Source organism: Podarcis bocagei (genome assembly GCF_964188305.1).
Source record: "Podarcis bocagei genome assembly, chromosome: 7".
In the NCBI taxonomy this organism is placed as follows: Eukaryota; Metazoa; Chordata; class Lepidosauria; order Squamata; family Lacertidae; genus Podarcis; species Podarcis bocagei.
Window position 1 is genome coordinate 86,412,291 of NC_138132.1, and position 16,016 is coordinate 86,428,306.

The 16,016-nt window shown below is 48.9% G+C and overlaps 1 protein-coding gene and 1 long non-coding RNA gene across 5 annotated transcripts; one reads left to right on the forward strand and one right to left on the reverse strand.

The window, feature by feature from the left end:
• Positions 1 to 4,615: 4,615 nt before the first annotated feature.
• LOC308592064 lies at positions 4,616 to 8,335 on the reverse strand. The gene is made up of 2 exons (XR_014010334.1): positions 7,463 to 8,335; positions 4,616 to 4,927 (listed from the first exon to the last, which is right to left on the reverse strand). It is a non-coding gene; the product is annotated as an uncharacterized lncRNA (long non-coding RNA).
• Positions 8,336 to 12,154: 3,819 nt separating this feature from the next.
• LOC308592033 (small ribosomal subunit protein bS16m-like) lies at positions 12,155 to 15,510 on the forward strand. Of its 4 annotated transcripts, none has more exons than XM_081203299.1 (4): positions 12,155 to 12,211; positions 13,095 to 13,119; positions 13,989 to 14,249; positions 15,328 to 15,510. In XM_081203299.1, exons 2-4 carry the CDS (start codon positions 13,107 to 13,109, stop codon positions 15,450 to 15,452), a joined length of 399 nt encoding a protein of 132 aa, XP_081059425.1. In that variant the 5' UTR covers positions 12,155 to 12,211; positions 13,095 to 13,106; the 3' UTR covers positions 15,453 to 15,510. The 4 variants fall into 4 exon arrangements, with proteins under 4 accessions (XP_081059425.1, XP_081059427.1, XP_081059424.1 ...); XM_081203301.1 differs by having other exon boundaries at positions 12,155 to 12,164; XM_081203298.1 differs by having other exon boundaries at positions 12,172 to 12,419.
• The last annotated feature ends 506 nt before the right edge of the window (positions 15,511 to 16,016 follow it).

Consider the following 16,016-nt stretch of genomic DNA (forward strand, 5'->3'; position numbering starts at 1 on the left):
GGTGGTGGTGGGTAGGACCCAACAGAGTATGCTGGGTGTCTTGAATCTGCAGTTCCTCCAGGGGAACATTTCCCCAGATGGTAATTTTGCAGGGGTTGGGGGCTGTCTCCCCCAATGCAATAGGGCCAGCACTCATGGGAGCAGGCCCCATCTGTCTGGTTATAGGAAGCCTCCAGCTTGTGGACCAGTCTGGGCTCACCAGTTGCCTCACGGCATCATTTCTCCCAAACCACACCTGTGTGTCTATCAGCTGACAGCTCCTCACCTGTGCCTTAATGTCACAGGTGTCCTTAAACATGTTTTGTTTCTCAGTTGGGTTTAAGTGCCAAGAAGGGCAGAGTACAGTGGATGCTCAGGTTGCGAACATGATCCATGTGGGATGCATGTTCGCAACCTGTAGCGGCGCATCTGCACACGTGCTTGTTGTGATTCGGTGCTTCTGCGCATGCACAAAGCACGATTTAGCACTTTGGTGCATGCATGACCACCAAAACCCAGAAGTAACCCATTCTGGTATTTCCAGGTTTTGGCAGTTCCATAACCCGAAAAAATGCAACCTAAAGCATCTGTACCCCGAGGTATGACTGTACAGTGGTACCTCGGGTTACAGATGCTTTAGGTTACAGACTCCGCTAACCTAGAAATAGTACCTCGGGTTAAGAACTTTGCTTCAAGATGAGAACAGAAATTGCGTGGCAGTGGTGCAGTGGCAGCAGGAGGCCCCATTAGCTAAAGTGGTACCTCAGGTTAAGAACAGTTTCAGGTTAAGAATGGACCTCCAGAACGAATTAAGTTCTTAACCCAAGGTACCACTATACCAGTGTTTCCCAACCTTTTTTGGGCAAAGGCACACTTGTTTGATGAAAAAAATCTCGAGGCACACCACCATTACAGCCCCGTGACGTCAGCGCGCAGCGTCACGCCGGGAGGGACGCACGAAAGTGTAAGTTTCAATTTTTTCCCCTCCCCCTTGCCGGGGAACCTCCAAGCTTTGGGGGTGGGGGGGGAGGAGGCAGCAAAGCGAGGCAGGAAGGAGAGCGCGGCTTGGCTGGGTGAGCTTTGGCAGGGGCAGGGAATGAGAGCCGCGAGGCGGGCGCTGCGGACGGAGGCGCTGCCCGCCGAGCTCGCAGGCAGCCAGGCAGGCAGACGGCGAGAGCCCTGCGCTGGGCGGCCTCTCCTCACCGCCGCCCCGCCTCTCGCCGCCCGACTCGCCCGCCTCCCTCCAGGCAACATCTCGCGGCACACTAGTGTGCCGTGGAATAGTGGTTGGGAAACACTGCACTATACTACTAAAACAGTCCTAGCTGGTTTATGACACTCAGAATCAGATCGTTGGACAGTGCTGCCCTCCGGTGTTCTTACGAGAGCATTTCACTCAAGAATGGGGAAGGCCAGGCTCCTGCCACACACACACACACACACACACACACACACACACACACACACAGGACAGCAGTGACTCTTAATGGACAGCAAGGAACAGGTCTCTGTTCAAGGTCCAGAAGCCGCGATTCCAAGGTACATGAGGAGCGAGGCAAGAGGCTCGTAACCGAATGGAAACTATGAAGACGTCCAAATGGTTGGCGGGTCCTTCTGGCCAAGCTGTGAAAAGTGATATGGGGCAACTTCTGGGACTCTCTCCCCCTAAGGCTCCGCTTCACACACTCTGCCTGGGTAGGGACACCCAATGCCCCCTACAAATGGGGTGCCTGGTTCTCAGCAACGAGAATTCGTCCTTCCCTCTTGCCTCCTGCCCCCAAGGAGCCCCTGACAGGACCTCTCCAGATGTTGCTCCCACCCTACCAACCACTGGCCATTCTCGCTAGGGCTGCTGGAAGCTGTGAGTCCAACAACACCTGGAGGGCCACAGCTGTTCCCCATCCTTCCTTCAGCAAGAGCAGTGCTTCCCAAACTTTGGTCTCTGGCTGTTTTTGGACTACAACTCTCATCATCCCTAGCTGGCAAGACCAGTGGTCAGGAGTGGCCCTCCTCCCTCTGCTCATGGGGGCCACCTGCCTGGCTTTCTCAACTTGGTCCCAGACTCTGAGCTTGGCTAAGCATTAGGGCAGCCTGGTCTTTAGCCTGGTCTTTAGGAAAAAAAGAAAAAGAAAAAGGAAGATGAGCCAAAGCAGGAAAGCTCATCTACTGTACACTTCCGTCAAGCTCACAACAGATCATTATTCTTACCAATTCTCTCTATCTGCATTCCAAAGGAATCCCTCATCTTGGTATCAGGGAGCATTTCTCTATGCGGTATCATTCTAAACATAGCCAGATCTTTCTTCTTGAGTCCTTGTCCCCTAAATAATTATTTAAACATTCCCATTCTTCTTTCACCAATTTTTTAGGTGTATCTCTTATTGCATCTGTCAGCTTTGCGAGCTCCAAATACTCGCACAATTTGACTACCCATTCCTCTTCAGTGGGTGTATTTGTGTCTTTCCAGTGCTTTGCCACTATAACCCTTTGCTGCTGTCCTTGCATACATAAATAGCCTAGTTTTATTTTGGGGAATATTATCTGAAACCATTCCTAGTAAAAATTCTTCCGGTTTCTTGCTAAATGTAGTTTTTATCCATCTCTTTATCTCTTCATAAATCATGTTCCAAAATCTTTGTATCTCTAGACAGGACCACCACATATGGTAGTATGTTCCTATCTGTTCCTTACATCGCCAGCACTTGTTATTGTTTGATTTATTCATTTTTGCAAGTTTTACAGGGGTCAGGTACCACCTATAGTACATTTTCATAAGATTTTCCCTTATACGGAAACAAGCCGTGAATTTTATATTTTTAGTCCATAATTCATTCCAAATATTGGGTTTGATCGTATGTCCCAGGTCCCTCTCCCATTTTACTGTAATTTCTTTAATATCTTCCTCCTTTCTTTGCCAATTCAAAAGTAGTTTGTACATTTTTGAAAGTGTCTTTTGATTATTATATAAAATATCCTTCTCCAGATAGGATCTTGCTTTGTTGACACATGCCATCTTTGACCCCCCCCCTCCAGATCTAGCTAGGGTATCTGTGGTCTGGAATCCAGAACCACCTATGGGATGATCCCATGAACCCAGCATTTGGAGGGGTGGAGATTCCCCGTTGGGGAGGGCACCACCTTTCACCTGCGTAGGAGGGAGAGCGGGTAGATGCTGCAGGCTGCTTTTTTTTTGCAAATGCCCCCAAAATAATGCTCGTGCGACTTAGTTCTTCCATTGCGGTAAATAAGAAATGGGGAAAGATGTGGTTTATGGGAGGAGCTCAGATTGATAGAGTTGAGGCAGGAAGTGGGGATGGAGTCAGGCAGGAAGTAGAGACAGGAGACCTCTGTTCCTCTAGAAGTGATTTGACTACCACTCCCATCATGCCTGACCATTCACCCCATTGGCCTCAACTGCTGGGAGTTGGGGTCCACCAACATCTGCCTAAGGTCACCTGTACACTTCCTGAAATATACTCATACTCGGAGTCAAGAGTGGATTTCATGCTCTTTATTCAGCTCATGCTAGTGAGGAATGCAAGTCCCCCCAAGGTGTCTGCTTTATATACATCATTTACACAATGGGCCCCATGTGATTGGCTAATTCCAGGATTCTCCTGTAGGCCAATCAGGTTGCGGATTCACTTCCACCTGGAGCTGGATTGGATGGTTCCTTCGGACCAATCATACTGCTGCATTGTTCTAGGACCAATCAGACTGCTGCATTTTGGATCCTATTTAACTCAGTACATAACATTTCCCCTCTGAGTGCTGCCAGGAGCTTCCCTTCGGCTAGCCCAGCCCCATCCTGGTCCTCCGAGCTTTACTACTGTCATTGGAAGAAACAAACAGATGCTCGGATAGATCCCTGGGTTTTCCCTGGCTAATGGGCCCAGCCAATCTCCTGGCTGTGCAAAAGCCAAGCATTAAAAAGAAAAATCAATATGCATTGCAGGCACATCAAGGTCAAGGTGGACAGCTCTGTTCACATATTTCTAGAGGGGAAAACTCCCGCTCCCCTCCAGCTGCTGAGGTCACTCAAATCTGCGGCAGCACATCTCTCTCAAAGCAGACTTTGTGTAAAAGATTTTTTTAAAAAAGCTTTAAAGAAATGTGTGGGTGCATGTGTGGTTCTGCCCCTATGTTGCAAACAGAAGCAGACAGATGCCCACCATCATACTCAGCATCATATTTCTCAGGAGAGAAATATTTGATAGTAAAAGTAAAGGTAAAGGGACCCCTGACCATTAGGTCCAGTCGTGGCCGACTCTGGGGTTGCGGCGCTCATCTCGCTTTATTGGCCGAGGGAACCGGCGTACAGCTTCCGAGTCATGTGGCCAGCATGACTAAGCCGCTTCTGGCAAACCAGAGCAGCACACGGAAACACCATTTACCTTCCTGCCAGAGTGGTACCTATTTATCTACTTGCACTTTGAAGTGCTTTCGAACTGCTGGGTTGGCAGGAGCAGGGACCGAGCAACGGGAGCTCACCCCGTCGTGGGGATTCGAACCATCGACCTTCTGATCGGCAAGTCCTAGGCTCTGTGGTTTAACCCACAGCGCCACCCGCGTCCCGATAGTAAAAGTAAAACATTGCAAAGGTTAGAACATTGCAGAGACTGTAGAAATGCGAAAGTCAAATCGTGTCCTTTATTAATAACCTTTTATGTTTACAAAAGAGAGCCCATTTTGGTACTCCATCCCATTTAGTATTTTTTAAAATATAAATATATACACACACATACATAGTCTATGAACTGGGCTGAGAATCCCTGGGCTTTCTGGACGGAGGGCCTGCCTGCCTCCTCTTAGGGTCTGGTGGAATACTTCTTCTTTTCTCGGCTGCCCTCCATTCTCTCCACCGAGTTTTTAAGCGATTTCATCTTCTCCCTCTCCATTTTCTCCAGGATCATGGCTCGCAGGGTGCTGTGGTCCAGAGGACCCTCCACTGTTGGGAAATTCAAGGGGTTGCAGCTTAGAGGTGGAATCTGCAACGTTAGGCTTGGTTTTTAATTACAGCTTGCAACAAAATGGAATTTGAGCCCCTGGCCACCTGCTCCTCCTCACCCTCTGCCCAGGCTCAAGCTTGCTTCAGATGACCAGTAAGACCCCCTCATCCCCTTGCTCAGCTCGTCATAAACTTGGGTCTTCCTTGGGAAAGATCAGGAAATGATCTTCTGGTTGGCCAACCTCTCACCTTGCATTTCAGTCCTAAATGGGACTGGTGGCAGCGGAGGCCAGCTGGCAGCAGGAGATGCTCTGGTGTCCAGGAGCATCATTCCCTGTCCATGGAGACTATCCCTTCCTCACCAGACTCTGGGATGGCCACGCAAGGCTTCTGGAAGGCTGTGGGATGCCACAGGAGCCTCCCAGAGAGCCAGTGTGGTGTAGTGGTTGAGAGCAGTGGACTCGTAATCTGGTGAACCGGGTTCGCATCTCCGCTCCTCCACATGCAGCTGCTGGGTGACCTTGGGCCAGTCACACTTCTTTGAAGTCTCTCAGCCCTACTCACCTCACAGAGTGTTTGTTGTGGGGGAGGAAGCGGAAGGAGAATGTTAGCCGCTTTGAGACTCCTGAAGGGGAGTGAAAGGCGGGATATCAAATCCAAACTCCTCCTCCTCCTCCTCCTCCTCCTCCTCCTCCTCCTCCTCTTCTTCTTCTTCTTCTTCTTCTTCTTCTTCTTCTTCTTCTTCTTCTTCTTCTTCCCAGACAAAATGGAGGGCTTGAAAACTCTTTCAGTGATGGGAAACCCCCGCAAAGAAAGAGCTTTTTAAGCCCTCCTCCTTGCTCACAGGGTTCTGGGACGGTCACGTGAGATCTTGGCTGGCCCCTTCCCACTGTCCATTCTCCCTTACCCAGTTCTGCATTTGTTTGCTTGGTTGCGCTGGCCGATGATCCCCAGTGGGCTAGGGACAAAGGTGAAAGCTGCTTCCTAGTTCTGCTGGATCTCTTAGTGGCCTTTGATACCATCAACCATAACATACTTCTGGACCATCTAGAGGAGCTGGGAGCTGGAAGTGGTTCCACTCCTTCCTCCTGGGCCATGTCCAGAAAGTGGTGATGGAGGATGAGTGTTCAGAACCCTGGGCCCTCACTTGTGGGGTGTCTCAGGGTTCTGTCCTCTCCCCCATTCTTTTTAACATCTATATGAAGCCACTGGGAGAGATCATCAGGAGTGTTAGGCTGGGTGTTCATCAGTATGCGGATGATACCCAGCTCTACCTCTCTTTCAAATCAGAATCAGTGAAGGTGGTGAAGGCCCTGTGTGAGTGTCTGGAGGCAGTTGGAGGATGGATGGCGGCTAACAGATTGAGGTTGAATCCGGACAAGACAGAAGTACTGTTTTGGGGGGACAGGAGGAGGGCGAGTGTGGAGGACTCCCTGGTCCTGAATAGGGCAACTGTGTCCCTGAAGGACCAGGTGCACAGCCTGGGAGTCATTTTGGACTCACAGCTGTCCATGGAAGTGCAGGTTAATTCTGTATCCAGGGCAGCTGTTTACCAGCTCCATCTGGTACGCAGGCCTAGACCCTACCTGCCCGCGGACTGTCTCGCCAGAGTGGTGCATGCTCTAGTTATCTCCTGCTTGGACAACTGCAATGTGCTCTATGTCGGGCTACCTTTAAAGGTGACCCAGAAACTGCAACTAATCCAGAATGCAGCAGCAAGACTGGTGACTGGGAGTGGCCACCGAGACCATATAAAACTGGTCCTGAAAGACCTACATTGGCTCCCAGTAGGTTTTCCAAGCACAATTCAAAGTGTTGGTGCTGACCTTTAAAGCCCTAAACAGCCTCGGCCCAGTATACCTGAAGGAGCGTCTCCACCCCCATCGTTCAGCCCGGACACTGAGGTCCAGCTCCAAGGACCTTTGGCGGTTCCCTCCCTGCGAGAAGTGAGGTTACAGGGAACCAGGCAGAGGGCCTTCTTAGTAGCGGCGCCTGCCCTGTGGAATGCCCTCCCAGCAGATGTCAAGGAAATAAACAACCACCTGACTTTTAGAAGACATCTGAAGGCAGCCCTGTTTAGGGAAGTTTTTAATGTGTGATTCTATTTTTAATATTCTGTTGGGAGCCACCCAGAGTTGCTGGGGAAACCCAGCCAGATGGGCGGGGTATAAATAAAAAAATATTATTTTTATTGCTTGTTTTCCCACCTACCACTCCATGCAGAGCTGCAATTGTGCAAGTAAATCACATGTAAGCCGCAGGTAGAGTCGTAGCTATGGGGGGACTTAGCCAGGTTTTTTGCCCCGGATGAAGCCTCCAGAGGGCTGCCAGCCTCTCTCTCTCTCTCTCTCTCTCTCTCTCTCTCTCTCTGTGTGTGTGTGTGTACGCAAATGCATGGGGTGGTGGTAGTACCAATCTGGGTCTTTGACCCAGGTGAAATAAAGCCTCGTTTCACCCCCGACTGCAGGCCTGCTGCATATATTGAGAGCATTTAGAAACATTTTGCCTCACTGCATCAGAGCCACAGTTACTTACAGGGCTCCAGTGTCTCCGCGAAGGGATCGACATTGAAAGAAGGTGGCACAATCTTAATGGTCTCCATTTTCTTCAGGAAGGCGGAGCCACCCAAAAAGGGGTTCAGCATGGGGACCGAGTCCAGCTCCCCCTCCAGCTCCTTGTAACGCCGGAAAGATTCGATCAGCAAGAGGTCGTTGCTTTTCTTCTCCAAGATGCCTGAAGGGAGGAGACAAGTGGTGTACTTCAGGAGCAGTGGCCTATTGGCTGGAGGTCACCAGGGGTCAAAGACCCCTTGCTATTTCTGTGGGAATGCTCAGAGTGGCAGGAGAGGATATATTGTTTATTAATATCCTTCCTAACTTGCGTTAGCAAGTTCCTTTACTTAGCAGACTTTACACCCCCCTTTTTACATGCACAGCAGATAGCTGGTTGCAGGCTCGTGTGAGCCTCTCACTATTGTAGAGTTCAACCTGTCTCAGATTGAATTGTACGTTCCTGGTAAGTTCCCTTGAATCCCTCTTAAAAGAATAAAGACACGGCAATCTTATTCAAAGTCAACAAAAGAAGTTTACTTACATCAGTTCACAGTTGGATTCCTGAAGGCAGACTTAGTTACCGATATGTACATGTGGATCTACCCCATATGGGGGGATAATCCCAGTGCTTCTGCTGGCTGAAAGCTAGCAGAACAGTCCTAGCTAAAAGCTGGTCAAATGAAGAAGGAAGTCAAAAAGAGAGAGGTGTGCTGCGTGACTCGTCCTTTTGTTACCTGGACAGGTAAGGTCACGCCCACCTTCTATCACATGCAAAAGGAAGGATGCTCCAGCCAGGAGAAAGAGGAAGATTTGAGTGGCTGGACCAAACATTCCCTCGCATGTCTTCTCTAGCATTCCAAGGAATGTTGTACTTGACTGGCTCTCATGGATCACATCCCATAGTGCCCACAGTCGCCAGTGTCCTGGAGCTACAGAATCTGCATGCAAGGGAGTCTTTCTAACCACTGTCTTTCCCAAAGCTAAGCATGTAGGAGCACTTGGGTCGCCAGCTGTTTTCGGACTACAACTCCTATCATCCCTAGGAAGCAGGTCAGGGATGATGGGAGTTGTAGTCTTAAAAACACCTGGAGACCTAAATTTGGGAAACACTGTTTTAAACGTACTTTTTTGTGTGTTTTTAACTATTTTATGTGTAAATTGCCTTGAGATCGTCCTGCTTTCAAGTCCTGCTGCCAAATTGCGAATGGACTCACCATGATCAGAGATGTTAAAGCAACAGGCCCCACCTGTGAGATTTAACGCTGCACAAAAGCCGCCATGTTGCGCCAGGAGAAAGTCCAATGCTAATCGGACTGAGAGAAACGCATTGCGTGTCTCATCCAATTGCGTGGCAATTAGCCTAAGGGCCGTGGCTGTTGTGTTAGCAACAATCTCTACCACTGCCTGGAGTCTGATTATGCGGTTCAAGTTATAGATCGGCCCCCTTGCTCCAGAGATTTTTTCTCTCCGATTCCATGAGGCTGGAGCATAATGGGCCAATATCCTTTCCGGAGGCCACTGATTTTTGCCCCAATTCTGGGAGCTGCCACCTGCAAGTGTTGCCAGGTCAGCCGAACGCCTCCTTCTAGGGGGTGCAGAGGGTATCTGGTCAGGAATCCACATGGGGGGTATTAAGTAGGCTGGAAAACAGACCCCATACCATCCTCTTGGGAGGGCATGATAGGCCTTCCTGCCACACACCCAGTAAACGTCCTGACCATGGGCAGATATGGTGCCTCTCAGCAAGTGGGCCAGGCATGCAGTCAAATTGGAAGCAGAAAAGGTTCCTGTCTCAGACTTAAACATGTTAGTTGGGGCTGGGAAGGTACGATCACAGTGGGAAGTGCCCACATAGGTCTGAGCGTCACTGGCGTCATTTGATTTGTTGACACAAAGGCAGCCAGTGATCCTGTGAACCTGGAAAGGGACGGAATGATTCCATAAAGAAGAATGGTTGCCCAGAGGCTGGAAGACAACAAGTGGAGTCGTAACCAAGGATTCATTCCAAGGCACAGGGAGTAGTGGCATTCCTCCCAGAGCATCTACAGGGGCCAGAGTGCAGACGGCACAATTGGTCCGATTTGCAGAGAACGCAACCATCTCAGCAACCTGAATCCACTTATTATATGTGTGGTGGGCCCCCCACGATTGCAGCAGTTGTCTGGTCACTGTGAGTGGTATTGGCATTTCAAAGGTCAAAGGCAGCAGAAATACCAGCACGGGGAGCCACAGTCGTATTTTAGCCATTGTATGCACGGGGAGGGGCTCAGGTAAGTGCTAGAGAGTGGGCTGGGGTGTAATTACGCTGAAAGAAAAGACCCACTAGACACCCTCCTTTGCAGGGGTGGCGTAAAGCAAACCAGGCCCAGGTACCTTCAATAAAGTTCAGTTATGCAAAAGGAAAGGAAAGAAAATGTGAAAATGTCCTCTTTCAATCCATGCTGGATTCTTGAGCCGTGCAAAACGTCAGCTTCCGGAGTGATGTGAGCAGGGCTGTAGTCTCGCGGGTGTCAGGGGTGATGCAGGAAGGCAGGGTGGTCATCTCACGGGCGTCGGGTTGTCTGGTGGGCGTTGGGCATCTTGGGTCTCTTCCAACAAGCCTGGAGCGATGTCTGGGCGTCTGGGTCCTCTTCACCTGGTTCATAGGGATGCAGAGGTATCCTGGCAAAAGTCCACCTGTTAAGAGAAGAGATAACAAAGACGGCAGCGATTGCACAGAACAAATTGATAGATAACATTTGCACATAAGGTATACACAAAAGGATATGCTTGGCAGGAAACTTCGCAAGGGGTTAACAGTTCTGTTCCTTGGGTTAAGTTTGCCAGCCGAGATTTTTAAAAGTCTTCCTGTGCTCTATTTTTTTTTAGAGCTTTTGTGGCCTGCAAAGCCATGTTGCAAATTTCAGTTCATTTGCCAGTGTCTGTAGAAAGAACAATGCACTCCTTGCTTCTGGCAAAGTTTCAAATTCCTCAAAGTATCAATTCCAATGTATGCTGCGGCTCCTTTCAGAGTAAAATTGCACCTAAAAAAGAAAAACTTGACAAAGTTCACAGAAAGCATTCACTTGCTTCTTTAAAGAAAGTCACTTTCCAGGTTAGTAATTGGGGCAAGAGGGTGGGTAACCCTTGGCATTCTGGGTTTTTTTTCGCTTGACTGTAAATCCAGAAAGTGTGAGGTTCAGGGTAGCTGGCTGAATGCAGCAGTGTCCTTCTTGGAATAGGAGCCAAGAGATAATGCTCTGAAGCTACCTCCAAGCGCCTGGCACAAGGGGAAAAAAAGCTGATGTCCTGTTACTTGCATGAATGAATGTTAGAAACAGTTAGTTCACTTGCTTCTAGCTGCAACAGTCTTTTAGCAAGAACAGAGATGAGAAGAAATCATTTTTGAGAAATCTTATTGTTCCTAGCCTGTGGGGGTGGGGTGTGTCGGGCGTGGGGCCTGTGGGCATTCCATTTCCCAGTGACCCTCTTGCCTGCAGGTGGCGCAGTGGTTTCTTCCCTAGGCGTCTTCTGCTGCCCCTCCCATGAGCTTCTTGTTTCTGGCTGTCTGGCTTTTCTGTTTCTACACCCCTCTGATTATAAGTGGTCTGTGCAAGGGTTAACATCCATTCAAGTCAATTTCCCATAAAATTCTCATTTTTTTGAATTTTACGTCTTATGTCAGGAGCTGCTTGCATCACAAAGGTGGTTTTTACAATCACCTCTTGGGCATCATCATCAGGGTCTATGGGGGTGTACTTGCGGAATGCCTCTTTTAATCTCTCCAAAAATACTCCTGGAGGCTCATTGGGCAGCTGAAAAATCTCAGATAATTTTGCCATATTTGTAGGCCTTTTCGCTGCCCGTCTCATGCCTTCTAAAACATTTCTGTGATAGGTCTCTAAGGCCGCCCTTCCCTGTGTAGTATTGTAATCCCAAGGGGGGGTCCTTCTGGGGTAAGAGACCTCAATTGCAGCGTCAGTATTATTTGCTGCCTTGAGCTGTTCCCTGGCACAGGCATTTACCTTGCGGACCTCCTCAGTGGTCAGAATTGTGTCCAAAAGCTGACTTACATCATCATAAGTAGGCATATAGGTTTTGAACACACCTTCAAAAAGTCTAATTATTTTTGCAGGATTTTCCTCAAAAGAAGGATTTTGATTTTTCCAATTGCAGATATCGGAGCTTGTAAAAGGGACATGCTGAATGGTAAAGGTCCTTGGGGATCGAACGCCCTGATCATTTGGCTGTTCCAAAGGATCATACACTTGCCTGAGAGGGGCCACCACAGTGGGCTTGGACAAAGCCTTCGATTTAAGTGTCTCTACATGTTTTGTTGCCCTGTCCCACGCTGTTCTCAAAACCTTTTGCTTTTTTCTCCAATTCTCATCCTGGCACTGGGCTGCTTCTAGAACCCAGGGGGCCACATCCAGTTCTGTTTTAAACGGTTCTACATACTGGAACACTCTGTCAAACTGCTTACTAGTCCATCTTATCTCTTTATCTAGAGTTTTTCTGAAGTCATCATCATCATCATCACCTTTCTCTTCACCTTCCTTGCTTGCATCACAAGGCGCATGCGCTTCGGCGTCGTGTCTTTTTTTTTAATACACCGAGTTCTGATTGGTCGCCTCTCCCACGCTCATTCCGCCGCATGCGCGCGGCCGACTCGGGCTCCTCACGTGATTTCCAACCTCCAGGACCTTGTAAGTAGCGTCTCTACGGTTGTCGCTTGGAGGGGAATTGTGGTCGTGTGAGCGCGCCGAGTTGCCTTGTGCGGGTTTGGGGAATAGCAGCTAAGGGCTCAGGCAGCAGGTACAGCTCGCCACGCGGGGGAGAAGCCGGCTGCTTCAATCAGCCCCTTTTCTCGGAACCATGTGGACTAGCGCCTTACTTTATTTTGAGGGGAAGGAGCGTAGCTCAGTGGTTGAGCATCTGCTTTGCATCTGGAAGGTCCCAAGGTAGGGAGTGTACGCTATGTGAGACCTTGCAGAGCCGCTGCGGATAGATAACTACTAAATTCAGGGTCTGTCCCGTATTTCAGTGTAAGATGCTCTCTCTCTCTCTCTCTCTCTCTCTGTGTGTGTGTGTCTCTCTTACTCTGCCAAGTTAGGTATCCTCTCCAAATGCATGTGTTCGAAAGGGTGTGAGAAAGGTCATGTATTTAAGCTGTGGGTAGCCAAGCACAGACAGATTTACAACTTCGTGGGTGTGGGTGTGTGACAAATTTCAGAGGCGCCAATAGATTGTAATAGATTGCTTTGAATTCACTTCAGCACCAGCTGGAAAAAAATAATACCCCCAACTGCTCTGCCCCATCCTGTCCTATATTTTGCCAGAACAAAGGTGGCAGTCGTAAATGGACTGGTGGTCTGACTGTATAAAAAGAGCTGTCTACATTTCTGGGTTAGGAATAATTGAGGAATTGACCACAAGGATTCTGTGCTCTCATTCCCTGGGCCTAACTTCTATTCCACATCCCCCTCTCTCATTTATTTTAGAATTGCAGACATTTCGGTAGCCTGGTTCCTCATTTCATAACTGTAAGCTGATGGCGCTTTTTTCTTTGTTTTAATATGAGACTGCTACTGAGTGTTGGGATCTGATTTGTTACCTCTGTTTCCCCTTCTCTACAGGAACCAGACATCATGGTTCAGCTGGGTAAGTGGGATTACCGTATTTTTCACCCTATAGGGCGCACTTATTTTTTTGGGGGGGGGATAAAGGGGAAAAATTATTTTCCTCACCCCGAGCTTGCCGGGCTGGGGGCGGGGGAAGCCCCAGCTTCCCCCGACCCCAGCCCCCAAAACGGGTCCGGGAGCGACGGCGAGGTTGCATTCAATGGTACCATTGTTTAAGGGACGTGGGTAGTGCTGCGGTCTAAACCGCTGAGCGTCTTGGGCTTGCCTATGAGAAGGTTGGCGGTTCGAATCCCCGTGACAGGGTGAGCTCCCGTTGCTCGGACCCAGCTCCTGCCAACCTAGTAGTTCGAAAGCACGCCAAAAGTGCAAGTAGATAAATAGGTACCGCTCCGGCAGGAAGGTAAACGGCATTTCGGAGTGCTGCTCTGCTTTGTGGTCCATTGCGCCACATGACCCGGAAAAACTGTCTGCGACAAACGCCGGCTCCCTCAGCCTGTAAAGCGAGATGAGCACTGTAACCCCAGAGTCATCTGCGACTGGACTTGCCTGTCAGGGGTCCTTTACCTTTACCTTTTTTTTTTTACCATTGTTTAAAGACTGAAACGACTTAAAAATTAACTGTAACTAAACAGATATTTGGTACTTCTAGGTGGGGTGGGGTGGGGTGGGGTGTAAAAACAAAAATCAGCATTTATGAGTGATATATATTGCAGATGAAGAAAAGCACTATGGAGTTGGTGGTCATCACTGCCTCCATTGGGAGCGAGTTTGTTTTAACTGTGCTCTGTGTAAAGAAGTATTTCCTTCAGCTTGTTTAACCACTGGAGGGAAATCTTCAATAAATGCTGGGTTTCTGTTGACATTGCCTTTGCACGGTCTCCCTTCCAGGGCACTGCCTCCTGAAAAAGTACTACAACTCGCATACCGTCATCCGCTTTGCTATGGGTGGCTGCGCCAACAGGCCTTACTTTCGGATCGTGGCTGCACAGAACAAGCGAGCCCGGGACGGGAAGCACCTGGAGCAGATTGGGTGCTACGACCCGCTTCCCAACTACCACAATGAGAGGATCGTTGGTGTGAACTTCGAGCGGCTGAAATACTGGATTGCCAATGGCGCCCATCTCACCAAGCCCGTCGAGAAACTTCTGGGTAATGCCACCTGGTTTCCTTCTTTTTTGGGGGGGGGGATGTTGCTCCTGTTTTGTTTTCGCTTTCTGTGTTCCCTTACTTAGATTGACATTTTGCTTGTTGAACAAAGCATTTATACAAAAATTAAATGTGTTTTATATTTTGAATGGTTTCCCCACCATGCCAAACTCCTGCATTATTTTAACCTATCCTTGTGGTGGGGTTTTGCTGAATAAAATTCTGATTATTGTACAGTTATCCATTGAACTTAGGCAGTTCCTGATAATGATGATTCATAAAATCATACGAAGGGTATAAGGGGCCCCAGGGCTCCTCCAATTCAACTACCTTCAATGCAGGAATTTTTTTTCTTAATCCTCCCGTTTATTTTTAAGCTGAAAATTTGTCTGGGGGAACAAGTGGAACAGAAAGCGCAGCGTGCTTCCTGATGTCACGGGCAACCAGGCAATCAGTTCTTTCACAGCTTTGCGCTTAAGCCTAGCGTTGGGGAAGCTGTATCTTTTTGGACTCCCAACTCCCATTATCCCTAACCATTGGCCATTGGGTCAGATGAGAGTTGTAGTCTTAACAGCAGCATGCACCCCTGACATATGACTGCAAAATTTTCGGTACATTTTCTGAAGGCGATGAACTCCAGATTTTGTGTGTCCTGACTCTCCCCACCGTGCTATGCTTTAGACAGTTGACCTCGAGACATAATGCAGGGAAGGAGAGCTTCAGAACCAGGGATCAAATGTGGCCCTCCAGCCCTCTGTATCTGGCCCTCAGAATTCTGCCTAAGCCACATCCCCTCACTGCTCCTGCTTCACACTCTCAGGTGTCTGGCTTGAACTCTGATAATGTGTCTTTGCTTAGCTTCCTGGATGGAGGATAGGGAAAGCAGCCTATTGTGCAAAGGTAATAACTGCACAAATTGCTCCAGCCGCTTTTGCCTCTGGCCTCACGCACCATTCATACATGCCCCCTGGAAAGTTGACCGGAAGCGAATGTGACCCATCAGGCTGAGAGAGGTTCCCCCACCCTTGCTGTGAAGAGTATAGACAGCAACAGCAAAGTGCCTTTTCTTTCCTCCGCCCAGGGCTTTCTGGATTCCTCCCCCTGCATCCGATGACCATCACAAACGCCGAAAGAGTGAGGAAAGCACAAGCCCAGCAGGCTGAGAGGGCTGCTCAGGAAGAAGCAAGCCCAGCTCAGAATGAATAAAGAGCAAAGTGTGGGGCTCTCGCTACCAGCTCCTCGAAGGCAGTGCCAGGATGAAGGACCGCCTGTTGTGCATTAATACATTAATGCTTGGATGCTGTGCGCCATTTTGATTCAAGGTGGCAGAACGAAACATCACTTTGGCGTGACTTTTCCCGTTTTCTGGGATAGGTTTGGCCACCTCTCGAGATACCATTGCCAACCTTGGGATGAAGGTTTCTAAGATGAGGCATGCATTGATGTTTGAACTCCAGGCGCCATTTGGAATTACCATAGCGTACTGAAACATTTTGGGTGTGACTTCACCCATTTTTCGGCATGAGTTCATACCGCCTCCTGAGATATTGCCACCAAACTTTGCATGAGGGTTCCCAAGTGGGGTGGCAGTGGTTTTTGTTGATGTTTGGATCTGGGCACCAATTAAGAATCCGGAAGGCTGAAATGTGTGTTTCTTGTCACGGAATAGAGCAAATGTGCATTTATTTGTGCCTTACTGAACACCTGGCCTCCTATTGATATTTATTCCATCAATGTCAAGGGTGGGACCCAACGTTAGTCCTACTCAAT